At 43.3% G+C, this 17,958-nt stretch overlaps 1 protein-coding gene across 5 annotated transcripts in view; it reads right to left on the minus strand.

Annotated features, from left to right (window-relative positions):
* Positions 1-7,004: 7,004 nt before the first annotated feature.
* LOC139198562 (A-kinase anchor protein 13) overlaps positions 7,005-17,958 on the minus strand; it is a 92,403-nt gene continuing 81,449 nt past the window's right edge. For 4 of the 5 annotated variants that reach the window (XM_070845515.1, XM_070827449.1, XM_070831156.1 and 1 more), the window contains 10 exons: positions 16,961-17,043; positions 16,650-16,838; positions 14,385-14,531; positions 12,803-12,876; positions 11,856-11,900; positions 10,790-10,840; positions 10,394-10,666; positions 9,543-9,722; positions 8,865-9,168; positions 7,005-7,228 (listed from right to left, as the gene is read on the minus strand). In XM_070845515.1, coding sequence (XP_070701616.1) covers positions 7,176-7,228; positions 8,865-9,168; positions 9,543-9,722; positions 10,394-10,666; positions 10,790-10,840; positions 11,856-11,900; positions 12,803-12,876; positions 14,385-14,531; positions 16,650-16,838; positions 16,961-17,043 — 1,399 coding nt within the window. In that variant the 3' untranslated portion in view covers positions 7,005-7,175. The remainder of the gene's footprint in view (positions 7,229-8,864; positions 9,169-9,542; positions 9,723-10,393; positions 10,667-10,789; positions 10,841-11,855; positions 11,901-12,802; positions 12,877-14,384; positions 14,532-16,649; positions 16,839-16,960; positions 17,044-17,958) is intronic. The other variant, XM_070852816.1, reaches the window with a different exon arrangement.

The following is a 17,958-nucleotide window of genomic DNA, read 5'->3' on the forward strand; positions in this document are numbered from 1 at the left end:
CCAGCACCAGATGACAAACAACCACTGACGGCATAGAAGAGGTGCACGTGGCCACTGTGACATCACTCATTGGTTTGCATAAGATCTTTTGAAGACTCAAGTTTGCCATTTTGGTCATCAGCGTCTTGGTTTCTTGGAGTCTGAAGTAATGCTTTTTTTATTCCCACCCACATTCTGCAGAGCTTTCAGTGAAGGTTTAGACGTGACCCGCCTCTGATTGGTTGGTCACAAGGCGGCCCCACCATAACGCATGTCCTGCTTCCTGCTCTATTTTCCTCCAAATGGGACCATAATTTACTAAATGAACACCCTGCTGTGTTGAAGAAGACTGTAAACTCACATAAACTCTCATAGACTTCCATCCAATCAGACTTCTGTTTGAGCCCATGGAGTCGCCCCCTGCTGGACATTAGAGAGATTGCAGGAGTAGGTCAATACACTGGATACAGAACAGAGGGAACCTTGGGTTCTCCAATTAGTTCTCCCCAGGGGTCAAATTATGTCAGAAATAACAAGTCAAGGGCCAAAACTGGGGTTTAAGCAGCAATGGTAGTGGTGGTGACAGTATAATTTAGGCCTGGGATTATTAATTATTATTAATATTATTCTTTACACAAGAATAAATACTAAAAACAAAATAAGTCCAAACCAACAGTTTAACACTGTGGATTCTGCAGACATGGTGGTAAGAGTATGACAACACAGCAGCCAGCGGCACACACACACACACACACACACACACACACACACACACACACACACACACACATCTCCTCCTCCTGCTGCCCAAACAATATTATCTGCTTTCATTTGTAAACTTAATTTCTTCATTCATTCATTCTAGTTTGCCACTGTTTTAGCAGTAGTCTACTACCTTCCCACTGTTTCTGTTCTCTCATTTCATCTGTTTGCTCTTTTTAATTAGGCTTTGCTGCATTTGCAGGATGAAAAGTGCTACACAAATTAAAATATTTGTATCTGTTATCTTACAACAATAAGACTTACACATGGACAAAAATAAATGGATGTTCACTCACCGGAGAGAGAAGTGACAGCTTTAGATAAACATGTCTGGCAAAATAAAACCAAACTCATCAGCGCAGTCAGATCTGAACTAATGGTTTCCTTCCACTTGGCGTTTTTTTCCGTGCAGGCCAGGAGAGTAAGGAGAGTAAGTGATCACCTGCAGCTCAGGTGAGCTTTAGCTGGTGAGTAGCGCCTGCTAACCATCGTACGCCGTAAAGAGTGCGTCATTACGCACTAGGTCACGTGGTGAAAATTATAATAATAATAATAATAATAATAATAATAATACATTTTATTTTTAGGGCGCCTTTCAGAGCTCACAAGGTCGCTGTACAGAATACAAATAAAACATACAATATAATAAATAAAACATTAATAAATACCTGCTCTGTACACACAGTTAGCTGCTAGCTCTGTATACACAAAGCTAGTTAGCTGCTAGGTCTGTATAAACAAAGTTAGCAAAGTTAGCTGCTAGCCCTGTACACACAAAGTTAGCTGCTAGGTCTGTACACACAAAGTTAGCTGCTAGCTTAGTACACACAAAGTTAGCTGCTAGCCCTGTATAAACAAAGTTAGCAAAGTTAGCTGCTAGGTCTGTACACACAGTTAGCTGCTAGCTTAGTACACACAAAGTTAGCTGCCTGCCCTGTATAAACAAAACTAGCAAAGTTAGCTGCTAGGTCTGTATACACAAAGTTAGCTAAGTTAGCTGCTAGCCCTGTACACACAAAGTTATCTACTAGCTTGACCATTTAGCAGCTAAAGGGCCAGATATCACCCTTAGGGGTTGGTTGGGCCTTAAACAAAGCTAAAAGGAGAATGGATTATTAATTTAAATCAGGTGATCTGAGCCAAATGGCAACAGATAGTTTCTATTGCCCCCAAGTGGTCAAAAAGTGGTCTTAAACTCTTTAAATGCTGGAAATATAATTGTGCTATTTGTGCCTTCACTCAAGTAATGGATCTGACATCTCCAGTGCTGCTTTTATGTTCAGGAGAGTGATATGAACTGGTGATGGCCCTAATAGCCTTCATTTCTTCTGAGTGTCCCTGACCTTTGAGTGAGCTCTGGCCCTGAGAGCGGACTGGTCTGCAGAGAGGCCACCTCTGAGGAAAACTGCAGCATTTGCTGCGATAAATCAGTGCTAATGCTGGGATTAAGTTCACTGCTTTAGGATCGTGTCACTCACTGTCTGTTCCCATCTCAGCTCAGTTCAAAGCTGCTTTAAAATGATCAATTAGGGAGATTTAGTCAATCATGATATGACAATAATTAGTTCAACAATGTCAAACGAATCTTATCTATGGCAGATAATTAATCAATCTGTGGAAGAATGAATTCTTAACTGGTTGTTATTATTCAGTCAAGCTTTACAGACTTATTTGCAACCATTTTTTTCCTTCGAGGATGTGATGGAATTTTTAATTTAGAATAATTATATAGTCATGATTTTATTTCCCTTCTCCCTCTCTTTCTCTCAGCCTTTCATTTCTCATTTTGTTACCGCGGTCCCATGTGCCTCGCTATCCCCATCACCATGACAACCAGAAGCGAGGATGAGGCTATCGAGCCCTCTGCCATCGCATCTCACCAGCAAAACTTGCTGCTACACAACTTTGATTTGGTGGGAATAATCTAAACTCAGAGAGGATAACTCTGCAGTGCTTTGCTCCAGTAAACAAAATTTAACACATCAAGGTGCTGACTTTGTGTTTGGTCTTATCAGCTGAAGTTTTGTCTCTGGGGTTGATATGTTGAATGAGCAGGATGGAGAAACAGTTAGAAAGGGGCTGTAAAGAAATTCACCTGATAAGTGAGAGCTGGAGTGAAATGGGGGGAGACGGGATAGTGATGAACCTGGCGTGACGTACAAGATCGTACAGTTAAGGAAAAAAATGTTGAGAATCCCTCACAGAGGAGGTTTCCAGAGGCAAAACACTGCAGTGTAGAGCAGGCAGAAGTGCTGTCTGCAGCGCACGGAGAGATTAAAGCAGCTGGTTCTTTATTTATCAGGAGGCAGGAACGCTGCTGTGTGCCTGCGCTGCTGTCAATCCATCAAGATCCTTGTCAGCTTTTTCCTCTGGCGGTGGTGCTCAAACAGCAGCACCACAACTAATGCAAACAGGAAATCAAACCATTAGCAGAATTTCATGTCAGCTGTTTAATTGCCTCTGAAACAAAAAAGAGGATTAATGAGAATAATTGTTTTGATTGTGATAAAAAATAAATGTTTCACTGTCAGAACAGAGAGAAGAGGAGGAAGCCAAACTAAGAAGGCACATTACCAAATGGACAAAGTGCCTGAGAGCCCAAGACCCTCAGGGGCCAATGTATTTATTCTAATTTTAGCAGGACAGTATCAAAGCTCATTATGAGACATAAAACATGAACTGCAGGGCTGAAACTAGTTATTTCCATTCTCGATGAATCCTTTTGAAACGTGATGAGGGTGAATATTTTTCATACTGTAGTCTGTGTTGGCTTAAATGACCACACAGCAAGCATGAAGCATGAAGTACTTCACTATAGAAATACTGCAAATAATGCACAGGGAGGGGACGGTACAGGGGTCCCAGGCACTAATCAACATGTTTAAAACAGTCATTGTTTCCAACAACCCTTGTCCAGTGCTGCAGAGGACATGTGCAACGTGTGAGATGGGTTTTAGTAACCAGATCTTCTCTGCTATAATAAGGCTGGTCCAGAAGTCACAACATTATACCTGCCACTGAACATTTCTACTGGCCACTAAGTGTTCTGCCACATCTCAAGTCAACTCTGGGTCAGAGGTAGGAACAGTAGAAATATGGAATTCATCATGTAACCTGACTTTCTGACTGAGATTTGCTCTTTAAAAATTATATTTAAATTACAGTAAGAAACTCTGCTGTGGTGCCCCAGCCAGCATTCACCCTGTATTTACCTGGTGAGGATTTTTACAGTACTGATTAAATATATATATATATATGATTGAATATATACAAGGGCAAGTAAATCAGCAGACCAAGGATCATGTACCTCATGTAATCATGTAAAAAGAAAAAAGGATTTGTTGAGTACTGAGCTGCCCTAGTTGTTAATGTTGAGACAAATGATAACAGCAATTAAACGGCCAACACTTGTAGTGTCCATTATGATTTTTGTTTTTATTATGAGAGAAATATGACTTTACATCACCACGGGGGTGACAATAAAACATAAATAAAACATTCATACAAAATGTTGCCACCAACGAAACAATTTTTTACATTTGATTTGTTTTATACATAAATCATATTTACACATTTGTCTTTGCCCTTTTTTACATTGTTGGGAATGAAACAATTCTGTACCACGTGTACAAACATTTCCTTCGTTTCAAAGCAGAGGTATAAAAGCTCTCCTCTCTCTCCTGAGAAGATGCTGGGTTCTACTCTAGTGCATTTTATCATTAAGATTTAAGGCTACGCAGGGTTCACCTGATGGACGCGCTCGTCTCATGGACAGGCCTATCATCACCGGGGAGGGAGTTCATTTTCCTGACTTGTGTCTGCTGATTGTCCCTTACAGAGAGAGGTTTGTGGTTCTGCCCGGTCGCTCCCTCCAGCCGTTAGACCTTCTTTTTTCATATTAAAGCTGCTGCTGACTGGTTTCACCGAATAACCAATTACAATCTCTGACAACTTATTTGTTTCTGCAGTCAATTACAAATGCCGTGGGGAAAATGTCACAGAGTGTGAGAGCCCACGCTCATCACATTATCTCTGCACGGCAATGACCTGCTGAGAAAAATATGTCAGTTTCTCACAGCAGGAGGAAAATATTCAAAACAAAAGAAATTAATAAAAATAGTTTCATACTTTGTGGTGGTGGTTGTTGTTGTTGTGTGACAGAAGGAACTAATTTAGCCATAGGTGCAGTGCTCCCTAGTGGTCAAAACACACAAAAAGCGACAGAGGAGAAAAAAAAAAGCCCATTCCTCTCTGTTTCTCTGACAGGATTACACCAAAGCCATAAACAAAAGACATGAAGCAACTAATTGGCCGGCCTGTAAGCCTCTTAGAAGACACACTATAATAAACCAGCCTGGACATGAAGTCAAATCCTCAACACAGACGGCAAGTTCACAAACAAGCACTTAAAGACGAGACAAAAAGAGGCAGCAAGAAAGCAGTTCAGTGGCGCTGCTCTGTGATTCACTGGGAAAGGGTCCTTTGTTAACTCCTTCAGCTTTTACTTCCTACCTGTCCTGCAGGTACAGTAGTTGTGTGGCCCACGATCACAGCTCGGGGGGGGGGGGGGCTAAAACACAGGCTTAAAAATTAAGACAGGTCACCTTGGAAACATTACATAAAAGCTACTTGCTCCTTGTTTTAATTCTAAGCACTAACAAAATGGAACCGCAGCGTCTTTTATGTACTTTCGCTCATTATCTCGCTTTGGATCGTTGTTGCTTATCACGAGCGTCAGTGCCCTCCATTAAAAAGTTCCACAGAACACAAAGATCTCCTTGATTGATATCTCACACCGATAACAAAAAAAAAAAAAAAAAATGCATCAACGTATTAGGACCAAAGTGCTTAACAACACTGATAGGTGTTGATTAATTTGAAATGAAGGGAGACTCAGGCGTTTAGTCATTAAACATCCAAACAGGGACACATAACATCATTCGGTGTGTTTAATTAATGTCCTTTCTCATATTCTCTAACTAGCTGCTTTGTCCCTAAATTAACAGCCTCCATTTCCTGAAACCATCAGTCGTGTGTGCCTGTTATCAGAGCTGAAAGGGGGAGGTTGAAAGAGAAAGTTGAACTCTTTAACGGACAGGAGTCATTAGTATGCCGCCTTCAGACTTACATGCAATTAAAAAAAAACGAAGGAAAGCCCTGCAAGTCAGTGCTCAGATGAAAGATGAGGGCTGCATAAAAGCCCACTGACAGGCAGATAAAGCGGGGATCAAGCTAATATCCATCCAAGGCTCTAAAACACACTAAAGGATATGAATTGAGCCATTAGACACAGGGAGATATGTCTCAATCCTTTCATTACTGTTGAGTCTGGAAAAATAGACACACACATCTGAAGAGCTTCACTCCAAAATGGAGATATCCATCCTTCAAATAAATTAAAAGCTAAACAGGGAACATGATTGACGCCATAAAATCATTATGGAGGATTACTGAAGTTATTATGCGCCATTTTCATTTTGCTGACAAACTGGAGGCCAAATTATTGGACAGGATGACATCTGCCTTTCAAGTAGCGAGTGAAGGAATGTCAGGCTACTGTTTTTCTTTCACCGTGGATCTTTACAGTATGAAACACTGGACCAAACACTGGTTGGACTTTTCTGATGCACACGTGTTGCGAGGACACTTCTCCTCTGTGGCTGTCAGTCTTCCGCTGACTGTCAGCGAAGACGAGGAGCAGTGAGGAGCTTCCGGTGCCACGTGGAGCTCGTTGACGTTCGTATCTGTTTCCAAGTGGAGTTTGGATATGTCTTGTGTCCTTGTACGTGGGTTCAGTCGAACGAAAAAGGCTTCCGTAAATTAACCTAACAGCCTGTTGGTGTGAAACTTGATGCCAAGAGGGGGTGATGAGAAGGGGGCTAGTGGGGGCCATGACAAACACAGAACCAGAAAGGCAGAGCAGCCTGTGACGTACTTGGCAGAGCTTGTGAGGCAATCTACTGTGAAATGCTTTCAATTTTATTCTATATCGCAAATTTAGGATTCTTCAGAATGAAGAAATTAATCTTTGGAAAAGGAAAAAGGGGTTTTGGAGACAGAATGCACAGAAATGTACTGCTACTCCACGTTGCCTATTTTTATGTACTGCAAGTATGTCTGCCTACTTGAATCCCTACAATATCCCACTGTCCAGAAACTACAAGCAGTGGTATTTGACTTAAAAATACAAGAAAATTCTTGCGTGTAATGTTAAATCGCTCCACGTTACCAGTCTTTACTTCACTAAAAGGAGGCTTTAAAGGTGCCAGAGTCTGGGAGTTCACTGCAGTATCACACATGCAGGTGGATGTATTACTACTTGGCAGTAACACATTCCTGTGGATGTCAGAATAGCTGTGATGGGTTGTTGATGATGATGATGATGATGATGAGGAGGAGGAGGTGGAGGAGGAGGAGGAGGAGAGCCACTTCTCTCAGCAGAAGAAGATCTCTCCATCCAGAGGAGGCTCTGGGAGGTGCTGGGGGTCTGCGGGGAGGAGGAGAGATGAGTCAGTGTCACGACACAAGACAGGATCCTTCCTAGAAGAGGATTTCGCTTGTAGATTTGTTGTAACTTTTATTCCGCAGGGAGAGTTAGTGAGCAGCATCGCCCTGCTTCAGCGTGATCAAACCTCAGCACAGCGCACCCTGCAGGCACGGAGAGCCACTCTGGATCTGACAAAAGCTGCCTCGGTGAGCAGCTTATTGTGCTGCTCGCTGCTCATATCATGCTTCAAATAGAGTCCATAACTAGACAATAGTTTTCTTACACACAGGTGAAGTCTGAGCCAAACGTCTCTAAACTTTAGTGTGCCTGAGCTCCGCCTCAAGTCCACGACAGCTGAACAGTTTCCTTTTCTGACTAATTTAATAATGCCAAGAGAAAAAAAAAAAATCTAAGCTGTGTCCCAAATACATACTAATTACTAAAGAGCTTTTGAGTTTGTGGTGTCTTCAAAGTGAGCACACACACACACACACACACTCAGTCCTCAGCAAGCTGAAAAAACAGAGGCATTTTTTGCTGCCTGTTAACTTTACTCAGTGACGCTCAATCAGACACAAAGTCGCAGCTTGGAGTGTCGACTGCTTGCTGGGAAATACAAAAAGAGTACACTATAAAGATAATAGTACATACTATACATACATATGTATATTGTAGCACACACTCTTAGTATGGATTTGGGACACAGCAATAGACCGGAGGACATGAAGACATGACGGTGGCGGCTGCACAGTGGACTGTGGCTGCGTTCACTACAAGATGAAGGAGGCGAAGAAGATAAGGACACCGCATGATGCAAGCTGGAACTTAAAAGGACCGTTTCTTTAAAAAAAAAAAAGCATCCCCAGACAGTACGACCACGAGCTCAGCAGGCTGTGATGAGGGTCAGTCTCATTCTGTAACAAATGTCTGTACGTTTCACAAACTACCACTGCGCCTCCGATTTAATGCAGATGCCTGATTGAAAATGTCACACTGATTTTATGGGTTTTGTCACTTGCAGCTGAGCCGAAATAAATATCTGTTCTGGCCCACAGTTGCAGGGATCTGTGCTCAGAACTGTAGATCTATGTAAATGAGGCTCGCTGTGTTCGCAATATTGATTTGAATTATCATGTGAATTTATTAGTCGGTGCGTATGCTAGTTTCTAACATGATTGAATAGATTCAGTATTATCTGCTACTCCTGAAAAGAAAATGGGAGAAAACTACATGTTCACAGCTTTTACAGACAATATCTTCATACCACCTTGGGCCTCCCATTTTTAGGCTGGTTATTTGGATCATTTCCACTGGGTACCCCCCCAGTAGACACTGATTCCCCCTAAATATGTATCTCTGATCCTACATCTACATTGATTTAGTCTACCCAGCATGCACTACAACGTAAAACACAATGGGAGACCTTTGCATGTTGTCTGCCTTCTGCAAACAACATCTATCTCACCCACTTGTCTGTCCACTGATGTCCTCGCATCACTTCTCCCTCTCTGATAACCAAATGTCACGTGTCTAATCTGAAGTGTCCTTGACAAAAACACTCAACTCCAACCTGCTGACACTGAAAAATGACACTCCACGTACACCCATCCACTCCCTCCTGCTCCCCATCCTCTACCTGCTGTCTGTGCACTCCCTCCTTTTCCTTTCTTCTTTTTCTTCTCCTTCCCGTCTTTGCCCCTGTTCTTGGCCAGCTGCAGCAGGCTCTTTGAGATCTGGTTGTTGGCTTCGCTGCCCTTGACGTTGGGGTTAGCGGAGGATGAGGTAAAGGGATTGAGGCTTTTTCCTTTGGGCTTAGACCGCTGGGGCTGCATCCTCGGCAGGGAGGAGGAGGAGGAGGAGGAGAGCTCCAGCGGGTCCAGCTCCAGAGACTGGGAGCTGCCGGGGAACTGGGATTCATCCGACGTTGTAGAGGGAGTCCTCTGGAAGCAAAGGATGAAAGTAAGTAAAGATGTACAGCTGTTATCTACATCTGTAAGTGAATATGTGCATATTTTAATGGTTTTGCAAGCTTGTGGTGAATAAAAGATGAGCACAAATGTTTCCAGAAAAGAGTTTAAAGGTGCAGAGTGTTTATGTACATACACAGATTTTGGCATGAAGGCCTGGAAATACAACTGTTTGCTAGACAACACGTTGCCAACAGTGTTTTTGAATTCACTTTCAAGAGGACCCATAAACACCAACCCTGCTGAAGTGTCACTGAGCACAGCGCTGAATGCTCCCCAGCCCACCGAGGAGCAACTGATCAAGTTTCATTAATTTAATTTAGTTATGTTAAAGTGTCCCTGCTCACCTCAACCAGACGGAGCTCCTCCATCTTTTCGAGCTGCCGCTGCACAGCCTCCCTGTCCCTCTCCAGCTTCCTCTGGGCGTCTCTCAGCCTCTCCAGGTCTCTCTGGTACTCCTCCTTCCTACTCTGCAGCTCCCACTTCTCCCCCTCCAGATCCTTTTGCAGCTGCAGGACCTCCTCCTCCTGCAGTGGTTGGGAGGTGCATTGATGGGATTTATTGTAATGTTACAGTACAGAGATACAGAACATTTACTGGAAGTTACATCATTGTTGTGTGTCACTAGAGACTGAAGGTGTGAAAACCTGTAATAACACACTTTTATTCCTGTCAACATTTTCATAGATGAAAGAAAATAAATTGCTTTTCTTTCTAATTTTCTTCTTACTGCTTCTAGTGCTGCAGCATTTCACATTTAAAGGTGTGGCAGTGTAGCAGGTTAGCAAACTGAAACTCAATTTGAAACCTGAGGAAACTGAGCCAAAGCAGTTGTAAAACACGACAACATGCTTATAATATATGACCGTGGCTAGTAAGGAAACAATGTTTAAACTGTGAGGGTGCAGCCGCGGAGACCTCTTGTTGTTTAGCTATTATTAATTCATCAGGATGTTCTGGCACCCGTGTTACTATGCAAGCTATAAGCTAATATTTAGCCATTAAGCTAAACCTTTTTACCAGGACTGCAATGTTTTGCATCCTCTTCAGTTTTAGTTGGACCCTGCAGCTTTAATCTCAGTGAAACTAAACTCACTGCAGCAAATCCTAAATGTTTAGCACAATGCAGTACTGCATTGTAGTTAATGGTGAAATACTGTATATAGTATATTTCTACAGTATAAAACCATCCAAATACCTGGATGTGCACCAGCGCCTCTCTGTCATTCAGCTGCTGCTCCTTCAGCTCCCACTCCTTCTCCCTCCTCCTCCTCTCCTCGGCATGAGCGGCCTGCTGTCTCTGCAGGGACGCCAGCTCCTGCCGCTGCTTCTCCAGGCTGCGCTGCTTCTCCTGTTCAATCAGCGAGCTGGGCCGCGAGGATGGACGCGACAAAGACGTGCAGGAGGAGGAGCGCTCGCTCAGGGCCTGCCGCTGGTCCTCGATGTAACTGTCCTGCTGAACCACCACCACCTGGGACAGACAAGATTAGGTCAGGAGCATCACTGCGGGTACTGTCTTTGCATGTCTACGTTAACGTTGTACCTGAACGTTTCTCAAATCTAATTTTCCCCCTTAACAAGAGCACCATCTTACCTGCAGAGTGCTGAGGAGGAGATGCAGATTGGAGACACTGTGGAGAACCTGCTGTTAAAAAAGACACATTACTGAGTGTTTTATAAACTTAAAAATGTCCTCTTCTGTCCTTTCCTGTTGCATCAAGAAATCTGATTGATGTTGTCTTGCTTATTGCTGCACTTTCCTTATTAAAATGCAGCGTGAGTAGCCACGCTTCATTTTAAATGTTGACTTTTCCTTTTAATAAGCACTAGCTATGGATTGCACGTAGATTGAATTTACCAGTGGACTCGAGTTTACACTGACGTGACCTTTTCTCCATTTAAACACTGACAAAGAGACGCAGACGCTGAGCTTTCAGCTGCCGCCGATGTTTACGAGGACACAAAATGCTCCAATTAATGTTCACTGGGAAGTGCAGAACGGCATTAACGACACAGAACATCTGCAGAAAGTGTTGCATCACACATAAATACAGCATGGTGTCCATAATGGGGTGGTGGGGGGTAACCAACCAGATTGGACCGTTTTACAGTCTTTTAATCCACGCTAACACTCTAAACTAAGCTGGTTAGTATAGAAACATTACACCTGCTCAACACCAAAATGTTAGTGTCACTGTGAGCTTCAGTTAGCGCTGCTGTGCCTGGTGCAGCCTCACAGAGCTGCTAGCATGGCTGGTAACAGTTTTAACTGTTCACTGGGGGTTATAGATGGCCTTTAAGACAATTCTGTGGCATTAATGTGGGTTTTAAACTTGATTTTTCTATCTTCTTCTCTTGCTGTCTGTGCTGCTTGCTCTATTCTCATGCATAATTCATTTCATCTCATTTTTCATTCAAAATTCTTCTTAAAGTTTGCTCTTATGAACATGCTTTTTGAAATTACTTCTTCCTTTTACGCTTTTCTTTGCTTGCCACATGAGTTTGAGGTCAACATGAGCGTTTTAAACAACACTTAACCCCACAACACCACCGCTACAGGATCAGCTAACTTACTGACACTGTCATGGTAACAGAGAGGTTTGACAGTTTCCATGTAAGCAGCAGTTCTGATAGAGTTAGGGACAGGAAGTCAGCGTTACCTCACTGTTCCTCTTCAGCAGCAGCAGCAGGTTGGCGTTTCCTCCCTGCACACAAACGAGAACACACACTGAGGACTGTGCAGCCAGAACACAGTAATGCACTCACACACACACACACACACACACACATCTTCTAGCATGTCTCATGGTGTCGTTGTGTGTGTGTGCAGTGTGTGTACCTGGGCATGCATAGTGTACAGTGTGTATGGCTGCATTAATGTGATTATAGCTGCATACGTGGGTGTGCTGCAGGAATGTAATTGTATCTGTATGTACAGCTGATACAGGACCACAGCAGGCCTGCAGCTGTGTTTTAACCAACGACGAGTTAAACATCTCTGGAAATTTGTGTTCCACTTAAAAAGAAAAACATAAACTAATGCGAACAGAAAACGGAATGCTTGAATTAACTCTGCATTGTATCTTTAATGATCATTCTGACTTCTGTAAACACAGCTGAACCCCCTCTGAACGCTGGCTTCATGCCCAGGATAAAATGTTAATAAAAATCAAGTACTGCTCTTTTGTTGAAATAGTACAACTAACAAGGAACGGCCGGGTGTCAAGTCGGTTCAGGGACTAAAATAATGCTTCTGTTGAACAGCAACTTGGCTTCGCTAAAATGTTAAAGAAACAATGATGCATACGTGCAGGATAAATGACTGCAAAGGCTACAATCCAGTGCAAAGCTACAGCAGCCGCACTTACAGCCGGCCCATTCATTTCAGCCACTATCGAATTCTTATACAACTGATGGTCGCCATTAGCAACGGGACCTGGCAGGAAGAGTCAAGAGGCTAATTCACTGGAGGGAGAGAAGCGGCTAAATTCATCTTAATGGTATTGTCGATGTTGGAGGACAAACGCACCCCCACACATGGCCTCAGGTTGATCGTTGAGGTGTGGGGGTGTAGCGGCTTCAGAGTCAAGAACATTTGGCTGCTGACCTTCTTTAAAACACCGTCGGACTCCGTCCGGCGCAGGTCACCAGCTGCATCCTCGCTCTCATCTCGGTCTCCACCTGAAACACCACAAGAGAAAGGATGAGGCACAGACTGGACATTCAGGAGGAGATGAGAACAGGAGCACAACGACGGAGCATTTATCATCTCTTAATATGTTGGAAATGTGCCTTTAAAAGAAGCGTTTACAGTTTAGTGCACGGGGATGACGGTTTGGAGGAGTACTTCTCCAGTCTGTCAACACGTGTCCAAGGTGTCCAAAACAGTGTGCAGAATGAACACTTATACTGTTATTACATGGTTATTATATTGGTATTACAAGTGATAAAACAGGCTCCATGTCAGTGGCTGAAGGAATATGAGAGGCAGGAAATAAATGACTTATTTAGAGTTTAGATCAGTCACATAATGACCCATAAAGCACTGCAGGAACTGAAGCCTCCAGTAGAACTGGACCATGGTCATCACCAATAAACAACCACAAGAACAAAAAAACAAAACCAGATTTTGAGGAAAATTAGTGAGAAAATGTGTTTTTGTTTTTTGGCATTTGTACCGAGCTAAATAAGTAAAACTCACACCGCAGGTTAAAGTGATCTTGATTTTTATGACTTTTATGATTAAACGGTTATATCCACCCATTATTCTGCAGATTATTTCCTTGATTTATTGATTCATTGTTTCATCTATAAAAATTGTGTCCATCTCATTAAACTACGACGCTGCGTCCATCAGCTGGTGTCGAACTCACCAAGAGTCTGATTGGCTGAACCGGTGCTGCAGCAGCTGTTGGAATAGAAACCTGCATGCTGAAAGTACTTACTGATTTTAAGATGAGCATTAAAGTCTCCTGTGGAGATTATCATGTGTATCCTGCTTTTGTATTCGTTTATTCATGATGCCTTCTTACGTTGTCCTCCGCTCACATAAATGACTTCACTTTTAACCCAGTCTAAAAGATTTACAGTATGTGGTTCAGTCCACTCCAAACATCTCAAATAATAGTTTATAAAATACCTTGACGCTTTGACATAATGTGAATATCTGCGTCTGCTTTTTGAACAAAATAAAGGATAAAATATAGTTTTAAAACCACCACACTGACAAAAACACTCCGCAGGGCCGTTTTTTCCACATCAGTTCTCCAGGTAGAGCTATTGATGTCGACGTCCGGACCTCTTGTGGCTCACTATCTGCCACACTCAGTAGAGTCCCACTCTTGCAAGCCAGCAGTTCAGAGGTATCGCCCCCGGCCACGTCTCCCTCAGGAAACCTCAGCTCTGCTGTCCAAGTCCCTGTCTACAATGTTTTATCTAACTGCCCTGAACAGGGGCATTGTGGGAAGTGTTGGGTGCGGTGCCTGTTGTTATGTGACCACTAAAAATCGGTTTTAGGATGAAAAGTGAAATATTTTACTATTCAAACCTGGGCTGGGCTTTCAAGCGTGTCACCGCACATTTGCAGTTCAGTCACTGAGTGGATGCAGTTACGGGCACCAGCAGGTCGGCATGCAGCGGCCGACCACTTGGCCGACCCGCACAGCCTCTCCATAAAACAGCAGACTTACTCTTATTGCTGTGCATCTGGTGACTGTCGAAGCCTCCGAAGGTCTCTGCCCGACGGGGCAAACACACCGACCCCGCGCCTCCCCCCTCCTGGACGCTGGCCATCGCCCCGCCCAGGCTGCCGTTCACCAGAGCCTGTAACGTCTCCACTGTCACACACACACACACACACACACACACACACACACACACACAGAGGCAAACATCGACGTGCAGGTCAGTAAGTGAATTATCCTGGCTAACTGCGTTACAGCTATGCACTCATGAATCCAACCAGGCACTTCTGCTTTCAGCCTGATATTGGCTCCTGTTGCTAAGCAACTATTGACAACCTGTTTGAGCCGCAGAGCTCTTTTACTAAAAGTTTTATACATCTTTACCATTTGAAATTACGTATACTCTGGTGAGGCATCTGCAGTATTGCTATCCACATATGTGTATAGACCTTGCAGCACTGTGACCTTTCCAGTGAAAACAAGCAGAAACAAAGCCGTCGCTGGTGGAAGTGAAGTCACAGTAAAACATGATAACCAAGCAGAAGAAATTGCATTATTTCTGCCAATTCACATATCAAATAGGGACAATTATTGCTCCAGGCTTTAGGGGGAGGAGGTGAAAACACATTCTGTAGCCTAACAGTGTAGCTAAACCTTTCCTGCTGCTTTTAAAGGTGGAAAACACCACAGAAGTGCTCCTTCTTACATTTTTGCCTGCATTAGCGCTGCCAACAATTCTTAGATGAATGTTCGTTGCACAACCTGTAAACTGTGACCAAGTACTCCTTTTTGTGGAACAGTCTTTGCCTGCAGCAGCACTCAGAAGTCAGTAAGAACCAGCAGCATCTGTTTCTCAGTAGCTCTCAGCTCTGACCACCACACTCGCTCAGCTCTCAGGCGGCAGCACCAATTTGTTTGGATTCAGTGAGTGTGTATTATTTACAACGCAAATATACAGAGCACACGGCCCTAACCATACATCAAATATACCAAGACACAGTGCTCTATAATTACACAACAGTGCACTGCAAATAACAATGAATTATGATGCTAAAGACCGGGCAACGATGAGGAAGAAAAAAAGTCACTGTTCTGACTAAAAATCTTATTCTTAGTCAAGTAAATTGTTCAAATCTTCCATAATTTGAAAGAAAATATGCTGAAACAAATCAAACTGACCTGGAGACGAGCGTGATCCAACAAGATTAAATGGCTTAAGAACACTTACCAAGAGGAATACTGAACACACACTCAGGCTTGAAATACGTGTTACATACTATTAATGCAGCAGATTTATTTACAGTCTAGCAAAAATTTCCAGAACTGCTCGTTTCAGTGTAAAGTCATCCTAATGTGCAGTGAATGGGGTGTACTTCTCTGTCTTCCACATTTCAGTCTCTCTTTGCCGTGATATGCAGCATCTCTCTCAGTTCCCCTCTCACTTCATGCTGCTTTCTTCTCATACACATTTGATGAACAGGGCCGCCACAGCACCAAACAGAGCTGGAATAAAATCCTAAAACACACTCTGACTCCTTTAATGTCTCTCATTCGCTGTCTTTAAACCATCCCAAAACACAAACACTCTCCCCCTCAAAGTTCTGCTCCCGAGCTCTCAACTGCCAAACCAATGTAATGAATTATGGACGTGATTCTTCATAACAAGCATGTTATGAAAATTGCTATACACACTATAAACAGAATACAGCTATGCTATCAGCGGTAACCATAGATGAATTTCCCACCCAACAGATGGCACTGAGTCAAATCTGAACACAGACACGATCCACATATTTTGAGATTCATTGTGTGACTTACAAAAAACATCATTATCTCCAATCATTCATGGTGAATAAACTCCAATAAATGCTTTGAGAAAACACTGAACAAAATGCTGCTTACAACTCAAGATCTTGCCTGAGAATCATCACTTTTTTTTTTTTTTTTTTTCATTAAAACTGTACATCCATGGGTGCACTGCAAACAGGAAGTGCTAAGAGCTAATTCGTCGAACTATTTAAGGTGCCAATTTGCCAGAATGTAAACAAGCACAGGCTAAAAAAAACAGGTCTCAAATTGTAGCCAATAGCATGTGACTATGAGGGCGTCTCAGTTGTGATAATGTACCATGAAGAAGTGGATGGTTGCTGAGATAAGGCACCGCCTGCTTTTCTCTCTCTATTCAGGTCACTTTATTCGGCTTGATTTTGAAGAATGCTACGAGCATTCTGCGTCTACAGCACAAACACAAGCCCTCCTTCTCTGTCTTACCTTCCTGGAGAGCGTCCTTCATCACCGACGCCCCCCTGGGGGGCTCCAGGCTGCAGGATGACCTGAAAAGAGGCTCGACCTGCCGGCAGGCCTCCTCGCCTGGGTTCAAGCCCTCCCACATCCCCTTGAAGAGCCGCACCTTCTCCTCCAGCAGAGACATGATTTCTGTGTCCTTCTGCCTCAACAGGTCTGACCAGCAGCGACGGACGGGGAGAGGGAGAGACAGACGGTGAACGAAACATTCTGTGGTATTTGGAGTAAACTCATCCCACTTTTCTGTCTCACAACACCCAAAAACACATTTCGCTCACCTCTCATCTCCTTGGCTTTACTCTCCAGCTGTCTCTTGTCATCTTCCGTCTCACTGGGAATCCCTTCATCCTCATCCTTCTCCCTGTCCAACCGAGGAAACAACAAACTGATGTATTACATCTAGTAAATTATACAGGACTAAACATCCACAAACCGTCATTCACAACATTTCAAAACCTACCTCACTTACAATCTACCGCTGTTGGTACGACAATTAAACAACTTAATCTATTAGATTGAAAGAAGTTAAAGGCCACAGATTTTGATAATTGACAAACTCCAAATGCCACCAATCTCTTTCTTTTCTGACATTTTACAGACTAAACAATTACTTAAATCAGTATTACTGAAGATGATCGTGATCTTCAGTCGGCACTACAGCAACACCGCGGCACGACACGTCCACTGTGCAGGGATTAGACACCTGTCAAGTGCTGCAAATTTGATGTAAATGGTGATTTTGGTGCAGAAGGCGAACAAAGCATGAGCAGAAAGCTGTTTTTGTTTTTATCTCCTCTCTTCCAGCCAATAGCCTGATCTCAATTTTGTATTTTGACAGAAGTCAGACAGGGAGCGAGATAGACGGAGTACTAAATCTCTCTCCTTCCCGCTGGCTGTAGTCGAATAATCCTCCGCTTATAGTGAGCTGCCCTTGAAGCCAATCCAGCATTAGACTGTCCCTGAGTACATCCCATCCCCAGGTAGAGTAGTGCTAATCCTCCTGACAGCAAAGTGCTCTGTCGCAGCTTACCGTTTATTACTATCCAGAGAACTGGGCTGGGTCTAACTCCTGGGTTACAACACAGTACCATGGGTGGACCCTAAGAGGGTTTTGCTCTTAGGGTTCACTGAACATGTGGTGGAATAAGCTGAATGTGAAGCATGTTGAGGGCAGTTTATTCTGAAGCAGAGGTTATGGGTCAAGGTGAAAGAGGCCGCTTAGGTCAGGGGCTCAGTTTGGGTTTAAATGCTGAGGTGTAACTTTGAGTAAAGCTAC

Source organism: Pempheris klunzingeri, chromosome 1 (assembly GCF_042242105.1).
Source record: "Pempheris klunzingeri isolate RE-2024b chromosome 1, fPemKlu1.hap1, whole genome shotgun sequence".
Classification (NCBI taxonomy): Eukaryota; Metazoa; Chordata; class Actinopteri; order Acropomatiformes; family Pempheridae; genus Pempheris; species Pempheris klunzingeri.